Below are 10,017 nucleotides of genomic sequence, written 5' to 3' on the forward strand. Positions count from 1 at the left end.
GTTCATACGGCATTCATAACCCATATAGACTCCAGGTTGAATTTAGGGTGCAGGCAATGTATTCCTATGGGGAGAGAAGTCAATGCAAACTGTTTGATGTAAACACCTTCTTTTAACTGTAAGGGTTAATGCCACACGGTCAAGGTTAGGCTTGCACGGATCGGGAGGACCTTAGGAACATTCCTGTGGTTGAATTTTCCTTCTAAACCTAACGGTTCTGCTCACTGTCACCCAAAATCAAATGACATTGTGGGGCAGGCTTCATTTTGGGCCTACTTTTTCAAATGGTCGCTGCGCCCAGACCGAGCGAGCTACGGTCAAGCGGGATATCTCGTTGAACTCGGCACAGCCTAGGGATTATGGTAATGCCATTGCCTGCTCTCTGTGTTTTTAGTGTTTATTCCATCCTTGCTGTGTGTTTATAGTTCTTTGACATCTCCTGGGGGAAATGACTGATTTACAGTTTAGCAGGGTTACCTTGTCACACATATGAAGTTTTGGAGAGATGTGACTTTTCAATGTAAACATATGACAGTGCCAATAATGCCTAAATATTTGTCATTTCACAGACAACAACACAAGACATGAATGTTTAACACTGACATAAGTGACAAACTAAAATAAACCTTAAAAATTGACAACACAAAGAATTACTCACTAGTTATTTAGTAAAACAGAACAAACCTTTCCATTATAAAGAATCACACCAAAATAGGAAATTGAACAGACAGTTAGACTAAATTAGACACATTTTACACTTCTAAAATTTATATAAGCACACCAAAATTGAAAATCAAACCAAACAAAATCAGAACAGTGTAAATGTGAGAGTCTATAACAATCTACATGACTATTTGGAAGAGGAAGTCTTGTTGTTGGTCGGCTCCCCTTCCTTCGAGCTGCATCAGGGATCCCCTCCTCCCTTTTGCACCTTCTCCTGCAGCTTTAACCTCCTTGAGGCAATTGAATTTTTTAGTCGGACTTTATTTGAGTTTAGTTGTTGCATCCCTTTTAATGTGACAATGGGGATGGTGGGGGACTTGAGCTTCACTTTGGGGGGTGAGACTAGCATGGGGCTGATGGCGACCACCATGTGGCGTCTGCAGATGCTGCTTCCTCTTTGGGGAAGTTGCATCTCCACCTGAGGATTGGTCACCTTTTTTGTGTTCTTTCAGAGCAAACACAAATTAGATATATCTCAGAATTAAACACTTGACAAATTTACAAGTACATTTTGATAATCGAATGTGTCCTGTCAGAAAATCTAATCTTACTGAGGTTGTCTGGCCATAACACCAAAAACATTTGAAGTTTCCATTCTGTTCCTCATCTTCATCCTCTTCCTCCTCTTCCAGTCCCCAGAGGACGTGCCAGACTCCTTTACATCACCTTGGTCTCTTCAGGGGTGGTGCTATTGCGGAAGGGAGGCATAGTTACGTTCTCACCTTCTGCTTTCTTTCTCCTGAGGTTGAGGGCTGGTTCTCTGAGGCGACTGTGTTGTCTTCCCCCTTCAGTGCAGCCTCAAAGAGTGCCCTGGTTTCATTTGTGGGTTGATTTAAATTCATGGCATAATATTTGTCTGAAATGTCTTTTTGGCACATGAAGTTGGCCACCCTTTCCCTGTCAACCTTTGGGAGCATGTTTTTACCTGTAAGACACACACACACACACACAATGCACCTATATGATATTATTGATATTACTTCAAAATAGAATAGGATCTTACAATAATGGTCAAGATTCCTATCTAATCTGACCTACATGAGTGACAATGGATTTTGGTCCTCAGGTCAGTGAACTGAAGGACATTCGGAGACCCATCTCCTTCCACACCTCCCTCAGGTTGGCAGGCAGGTTCTTCATCTGAGTGTTTGTGGAATTTTGAAAAACATGCTCAAAAAGTGCTGGGCCTTCTTTCCCCTAAGAGACAGTGCTTGAATTTGAGGAAGTCGGAAAACCAACTGTACTCCTCCTTTGTCACATCTGGACCATCCGATTTCATCGTCCATTTGTGATTTGTTTCCCCACCTAATAGAAATTGCAACAGAGAATTTGCACAAAAAAACACATTCGCTCCTGCAATTGTTTCCAAAGATAACCAACCAAGCAAACAAACAAATAAACACAGCCAGCTGTATTTCATAGACTTACATTGATCAGATACACCCCAGACTGGTCACATTTTGCCTCCTCCACCTCTTTCACCAACATGTTTTTATATAGGCCTGGTCTGTGGCCGTATATGGATGTAAAGTAGGCACACAGGTACCCATAAAACCGGTACTGATTCCTCTGTGTCCTTGTTTCCTCCAATGTTTCTGTGAACATGAAAATAAAAAAAGGCAGCTTCATAATCCCACTCCATAATGCATTCTATACATCTCTGACGTCTATAAGTGTGTAAAAACAGTGACATCACAGATTGAGAAAAACTTACTCAGCACTTGAGGGATTTTTGCCTTGGCAAGAGACTGGCACTCCAGCAGGCTCTTTTTGGACACAACCTTGCCTTCCTTGTTGTCCTTCACCTTTACCTGGTGAAGGGAAACTGGTCGTCTCATGGACTTGCTAATGCCCTTCATCAACCGGTTGATCCCCCTCCATTGGTTCACGGTCAACCGGCAGCCAGGTGGAGGGGTCTCCTCAGAATATTTAAGAAATGCACCAATAGTCAAGGTGTAGTGGTTGACTGTGGTGATTGCCTTGTTCTTCTGTAGGAATTGAACCCATCTAAAAAACACACACACACACACACACACACACACACACACACACACATTTGCACACACACACAATGCAAAGTTGACTGGCCTACGGGATGGCTTGAACACACAAATCATACAATTAAATACTGTATTGTTGGTTAATGCTTGTGAGGCTACAGAGAAAAAATAATTCTGCTTACTTCCTTATTTTGTCATGGTCTGTCAGGAAAATGAGAGAGGACTGGTAGGTCTCATTCTTCGCCATGTAGTTTAAAAATTGTGTCACCCTCTTGACCTTTGAGGCACAATTTTCACTCAGCTTATAATTTGGATTAGGGCCCTCACAGGTCTTCCTGAATCCCTCGATAAACACACCTAATCAAAAAAACATAACATTTTAGACTAGAATTACAATCTCATGAGGCTACATGAATCAGTCAGGTGGTTTATCATATTATTTTCAAACACAAACTCTTGTCACTATTTGAAGAAACAGTACTTACTCATAGCAGAACCCGGGAAGATCAGTTTGCAGCTAGATCCGGACACTGTAGGCTCCTCTCTCTGGTCCCCTGAACCTGTAGCTTGGTCCTGCTCCTCTTGCTTTGTGTCTGTGTCTGACTCTGCCTGAAAGTTGAGGGCCTTCACCATGCCAATCCCCATCTGCCTTTTCAGCAGCTGGTACTTCTTCCTCACCCTTTGCAGATCAGAGATCAACTTCAGGTTGTCCTCTTTAATGGATTTGTTGGTCTCACTTCTTGTATGCAGTGCCTCATCCCTCTCTTGCACAGCTTTTTTCAGTCGCAGGATTGGTGCATGGCAGTGGCAGGAATCCTCTTTGCAGTCCACTTCCTCCTCTGCTTCTGTAGGTGAACATAACATTTCCTCCTCCTCCGCTTCTTTCCTTACAGTCTCCACAATATCTAAATCTGTCGCCATTGGGATGGCAGGGGTCGATGCCCTCAACACCGCCAGCCTCTCCATCGTCAGCCGTCTCCTAAGGTCCTCTAAAACCTGTCTCCTCTGTGCTCTGTTGAGCTCTGAGTGGGAGTCTATATGCCGGTCTAGTCTGCTAAGATGTGTGGAGCATCCTGACACTGGACACGGCTCCTGCCTGACATTGATGCGGCCCGACTGCCACCTACAAAGGAGTACCCTTTCCTCACTGTTCCTCACAAGGTGTACATACCTAAGGTGCTGACTGAAGCCAATCACAACCTTATAGCATATTGGACATGAGCGCACTGGAGCCATCTATACTATTCTATACTATTCTATGCTATTCTATTGAAAAGGGAAATAAAAGTAAATAAAAAACTTAACACAATCCCTTAAGCAATAAAGAAAGTACAATGCTTCTGGCTGCTTAATTGATACTCATAAATATACATGAAACCACTCCTCACCACTCTAGAATGCTCATCTCCTTGTCAGCTCAAAGTGAAATGCAGCCTATTAGAAAAAAATCACTCTTCTCATTTTAAACACTCCCCAAACTCCTCCCTCTCTCTCTGTCAGCACATGATCAAACTCTGTGTTTTTCCATTTGAGAATGCTCAGGATGAGGCCCCTACTCTGCTTGTAGTCAAATACATTCTATTATAGAAAATACTCCCCAAACTACTATATTGTCATCTCATAGTCAAATTCTCTATTTTCCCATTAAAAACAATCACATTGATGAGACTACTTTTTTTAAATGGCCCCTATGCTCAGACCAAGTGAGCTACATGAATAATGGTTTTTGCACGGTTCCTGCGGTCTGACCGGTCAAAAGTGAGCTACATGAACTAATTTTTTTGCAGATGAACCCTGCGGATCACCGGTCAGTGATAGTTGCTCCTTTCCATGAGATTACGTTGTGTTGACAAATCCTGTCCATTTTGATGTCTTTTCACATACAATCACTGTGGTCAGTGCATTTGCAATATGGTTCAATGGGGATATCTCGTTGAACTCGGCATGCCAAGAATATGGTAATGCCATTGCCTGCTCTCTGTGTCTTTAAGCAACGATTTTTCACTCCATCCTTGCTGTGTGTGTGTGTGAGAGCTTTTCTTTGACATCTTTGGGAGAAATGACTGATTTACAGTTCAGGAGGGTTACCTAGTCACACATATGAAGTTTTGGAGAGATGTGACTTTTCTAACCCTTGGGCATTTACCATATGAAATTTGACATGCTCAAAAATGCAGAAAAAATTGACTGGCCTGATGAACACAGGATGGCCGAGCAGTGATAGTTGTTCCTTTCCATCACCCGTTGTGTTGATTTCATCATGTCCATTTGGTGATGTTTTTCACTATAGAATCATATTGCAAATGCACATGCATTGTTGTGCAACTGGTAACCCAAAAATAAAAACATGGTCCTAAATGCATTTCCGGAAATGCAAAATTGACTGCCAGATATGGGAGTGGCCTGGCAGTGACGGCCCTCTTTCCATGGGGGCCGTCCTGTGTGATTATGGACATTTTAACATGTTCTGATGGATACTCATATTGCTGTGCACCTGTTGCAGGTTTGAACATGTGCAATGGCATTTAACCCAAAAATTAAAATATGCTCCAAAATGCATTTACCGGTCATTCAATATTGAATGCCCGATGAACACAGTCCTTTCCATCACTCGTTGTGTTGATTTCATCATGTCCATTTGGTGATGTCTTTTCACATACAATCATATTGCAAGTGCACGTGCATTTGCAATATGGTTCAATGGGCATTTACCATATGAAATTTGACATGCTCAAAAATGCTGCAAAAATGCAAAATTGACTGGCCTGATGAACACAGGATGGCCGAGCAGTGATAGTTGTTCCTTTCCATCACTCGTTGTGTTGATTTCATCATGTCCATTTGGTGATGTTTTTCACTATAGAATCATATTGCAAATGCACATTTGCATTGTTGTGCAACTGGCATTAACCAAAAATAAAAATATGGTCAAAAAATGCATTTACCGGGACTCCTATTGTCCATGCCCGCAGGGATAGTTGCTCCTTTCCATCTATCCATGGGGGATTTCCTGAGTGCTTTATGGACTGTTTAAAATAGGCACCTGGTAACCCAAAAATAAAAATATGGTGATTTCATTATGTTTATGTTTTCTTACTTTTGCAAAGTCACTGTGCATTTGCAATATGGTTCAATGGGCAGGTACCATCACGAATTTGTCATGCTATAAAAATGCTGCAGGAATGTGAAATTGATTGCCCCGATGAACACAGGATGGCCGAGCAGTGATAGTTGTTCCTTTCCATCACTCGTTGTGTTGATTTCATCATGTCCATTTGGTGATGTCTTTTCACATACAATCATATTGCAAGTGCACGTGCATTTGCAATATGGTTCAATGGGCATTTACCATATGAAATTTGACATGCTCAAAAATCATGCAGAAATGCAAAATTGACTGGCCAGATGAACTCGGGATGGCCTGGCAGTGATAGTTGCTCCTTTCCATCGCTCGTTGTGTTGACTTCATCCTGTCCATTTTGTGATGTCTTTTCACATACAATCATATTGCAAGTGCACGTGCATTTGCAATATGGTTCAATGGGCATTTACCATATGAAATTTGACATGCTCAAAAATCATGCAGAAATGCAAAATTGACTGGCCAGATGAACTCGGGATGGCCTGGCAGTGATAGTTGCTCCTTTCCATCGCTCGTTGTGTTGACTTCATCCTGTCCATTTTGTGATGTCTTTTCACATACAATCATATTGCAAGTGCACGTGCATTTGCAATATGGTTCAATGGGCATTTACCATATGAAATTTGACATGCTCAAAAATCATGCAGAAATGCAAAATTGACTGGCCAGATGAACTCGGGATGGCCTGGCAGTGATAGTTGCTCCTTTCCATCACTCGTTGTGTTGACTTCATCCTGTCCATTTTGTGATGTCTTTTCACATACAATCATATTGCCACTTGCAATATGGTTCAATGGGCATTTACCATATGAAATTTGACATGCTCAAAAATGCAAAATTGACTGGCCTGATGAACACAGGATGGCCGAGCAGTGATAGTTGTTCCTTTCCATCACTCGTTGTGTTGATTTCATCATGTCCATTTGGTGAATACAATCATACAATCATATTGCAAGTGCACGTGCATTTGCAATATGGTTCAATGGGCATTTACCATATGAAATTTGACATGCTCAAAAATCATGCAGAAATGCAAAATTGACTGGCCTGATGAACACAGGATGGCCGAGCAGTGATAGTTGTTCCTTTCCATCACTCGTTGTGTTGATTTCATCATGTCCATTTGGTGATGTCTTTTCACATACAATCATATTGCAAGTGCACGTGCATTTGCAATATGGTTCAATGGGCATTTACCATATGAAATTTGACATGCTCAAAAATCATGCAGAAATGCAAAATTGACTGGCCAGATGAACACAGGATGGCCGGGCAGTGATAGTTGTTCCTTTCCATCACTCGTTGTGTTGATTTCATCATGTCCATTTGGTGATGTTTTTTTCACTATTGAATCATATTGCAAATGCAGGTGCATTGTTGTGCAACTGGTAACCCAAAAATAAAAATATGGTGATTTCATTATGTCCATTTGTTTATGTTTTCTTACTTTTTCAAAGAAAATTTCACTGTGCATTTGCAAGTATGGTTCAATGGGCATTTACCATCATGAAATTTGACATGCATCAAAAATCATGCAGAAATGCAAAATTGACTGGCCTGATGAACACAGGATGGCCGAGCAGTGATAGTTGCTCCTTTCCATCGCTCGTTGTGTTGACTTCATCCTGTCCATTTTGTGATGTCTTTTCACATACAATCATATTGCAAGTGCACGTGCATTTGCAATATGGTTCAATGGGCATTTACCATATGAAATTTGACATGCTCAAAAATGCAAAATTGACTGGCCTGATGAACACAGGATGGCCGAGCAGTGATAGTTGTTCCTTTCCATCACTCGTTGTGTTGATTTCATCATGTCCATTTGGTGGTGTTTTTTCACTATAGAATCATATTGCAAATGCACGTGCGTTGTTGTGCAACTGGTAACCCAAAAATAAAAATATGGTTGTAAATGCATTTACCGGGACTCCTATTGTCCATGCCCGCTATGGGAGTACCCTACTACGACCCTCTATCCATGGGGGCCGCCCTGAGTGCTTTATGGACTGTTTAAAATAGGCACCTGGTAACCCAAAAATAAAAATATGGTTGTAAAATGCAAGCGAGCTACGGTCAAGCGGGATATCTCGTTGAACTCGGCACGGCCTAGGGATTATGGTAATGCCATTGCCTGCTCTCTGTGTCTTTAAGCACCGCACTTTGTCACTCCATCCTTGCTGTGTGTGTGTATGAGAGCTTTTCTTTGACATCTCCTGGGGGAAATGACTGATTTACAGTTTAGGAGGGTTACCTAGTCACACATATGAAGTTTTGGAGAGATGTGACTTTTCTAACCCTTCAAAACAGACAGTGTGACCCAATTAAAGGCACTTCCGGTTGGCACAGGAAGCTATAAGTCAACACATGTCTTGACTGACATAGAAACCTACAGAATCCTGAGTTTTAAGTCTTTAAGTTAAGAATTGACCTATCTACGTACACAGTGTTGAACAGTGTTGAATGGGGTCATGTACATCAAAACACCTTTTGGGTCAATTTAACCACTTCCGTTTGCTCCAGGAAGCTTAGAATCGACACAGGTAGACCTCATAGTGGTCTGATGGACTGTTACTGAAGACAGGTTCATAAGGCATTCATAACCCACATAGGCTTCAGGTTGAATTTAGGAGTGCAGGCAATGTATTCCTATGGGGAGAGAAGTCAATGCAAACTTTTTGATGTAAACACCTTCTTTTAACTGTTAAGGGTTAATGCCACAGGGTCAAGGTTAGGCTTGCACGGATCGGGAGGACCTTAGGAACGTACCTGAGGTCGAATTGTGCTTCTCACCCTAACGGTTCTCTCACTGCCACCCAAAATCAAATGACATTGTGGGGCAGGCTTCATTTTGGGCCTTCTTTTTTTTCAAGGTCGCTGCACTCAGAACGAGCTACGGTCAAGCGGGGCGTCTCGTTGAACTCGGCACAGTCTGGAGACTATGGTGATGCCATTTTTTGTGTTGATTTCAGAATGCCATTTTGGTGATGGTCCCTCTCCGTTTAAACACATTGCAAATGTACAAAAGTCAACTAGCAAGTCAGTGTCCATCAGTCAATTAGATGTCATTATGACACCAAACTGATATCAATTAACACCAAACCCACTTTTTCCTACTCATTTAGAAGCCAACTATCACATATGTCAGAGCAGGCCCATAATTCACAGCGCCTTCGGTTTAAAACATAATAAAAACGTAAAACACATAGTTACGTTCTAGCTGCGGGTCCAGGTCGGACATTATGTGAAGGCCTATGTGAGGCGACCCCGAATCCCGAGTTTCGGCTCGATAGGTCCTTCGGTGCCCGAGTAAAACCCTAATTGGTGCTGAAAATCCACTTTTTTCCATGCCTTGCTACGGGGTCCTTGAATGAGCTATCGGACAGAAACGTTGGGGTCTGTCTCTATGGGCCGAGCCGGTTTCAATGCACCTAGCCTTGCGTCTCTGAGACTTTTCTAAATGTCGACATTTTCGTAATGGTCAAAATGAATTGAAATCATTGCAAATGTACGAGGCTGTTTCTCGGTCCGAGAACCTTCTAGAGCCACCTAACTCACCACGCACCATCGACCTGAGGTCTAGAACAGGTTTCTAAAGTTTCGGAACTCTAGGTCTGACGGTTCTTTTTAGCTCGAACAAAGCTAACTATTGCAGTCACTGTCTGTCTCTACGCACCCCAATACGTCCCTCCTTCCAAGTTGTGTTTTAGTGTGATTTATTTTTCCTTTGAAATTTTATGGGAAAAATGACTGATTTACAGTTCATGGGGGTTGCCTAATCACATATATGAAGTTTTGGAAAGATCTGACTTTTTAACCCCTCGAAACAGCCCCTGAGACACCAATTATGACACTTCCGGTTGGCACAGGAAGCTATAAGTCAACACATATCCTCATTGGGGTATGCTGTTACAGAATCCTGAGTTTTAAGTCTTTACGTTAAGAATTGACTGATTTACACAGGGTTGAATGCACTATGTCTATCAAACTGCAGGCAGGGTATGGATATACACTTTTAGGGGGATTTGAACCACTTCCGGTTGGTCTAGGAAGCTTAGAATCAACACAGGTAGACCTCATAGTGGCCTGATGGACTGTTACCGAAGACAGGTTCATACGGCATTCATAACCCATATAGACTCCAGGTTGAAT

At 42.1% G+C, this 10,017-nt stretch overlaps 1 protein-coding gene across 1 annotated transcript; it reads right to left on the bottom strand.

Annotated features, from left to right (window-relative positions):
• Nucleotides 1-1,785: 1,785 nt before the first annotated feature.
• On the bottom strand, nucleotides 1,786-4,128 carry LOC112261035. Its single transcript, XM_024436393.2, has 5 exons — nucleotides 3,209-4,128; nucleotides 2,906-3,080; nucleotides 2,438-2,730; nucleotides 2,152-2,318; nucleotides 1,786-1,863 (listed from the first exon to the last, which is right to left on the bottom strand). The coding sequence occupies exons 1-5, from the start codon at nucleotides 3,957-3,959 to the stop codon at nucleotides 1,786-1,788; spliced, it is 1,464 nt and encodes a 487-aa protein (XP_024292161.2). The 5' UTR covers nucleotides 3,960-4,128.
• Nucleotides 4,129-10,017: the final 5,889 nt, after the last annotated feature.

This window comes from Oncorhynchus tshawytscha, unplaced genomic scaffold (genome assembly GCF_018296145.1).
Source record: "Oncorhynchus tshawytscha isolate Ot180627B unplaced genomic scaffold, Otsh_v2.0 Un_contig_2780_pilon_pilon, whole genome shotgun sequence".
Classification (NCBI taxonomy): domain Eukaryota; kingdom Metazoa; phylum Chordata; class Actinopteri; order Salmoniformes; family Salmonidae; genus Oncorhynchus; species Oncorhynchus tshawytscha.

Bases quoted from the DNA above. Each gene is read 5' to 3' on its own strand.
- LOC112261035 (XM_024436393.2), bottom strand. From the start codon at position 3,959: ATGGCTCCAGTGCGCTCATGTCCAATATGCTATAAGGTTGTGATTGGC. The intron at 2,731-2,905 runs GTAAGCAGAATT...TGTGTTTTTTAG, and splicing joins GACCATGACAAAATAAGGAA to ATGGGTTCAATTCCTACAGA. The intron at 2,319-2,437 runs GTAAGTTTTTCT...TCATGTTCACAG, and splicing joins AAAAATCCCTCAAGTGCTGA to AAACATTGGAGGAAACAAGG.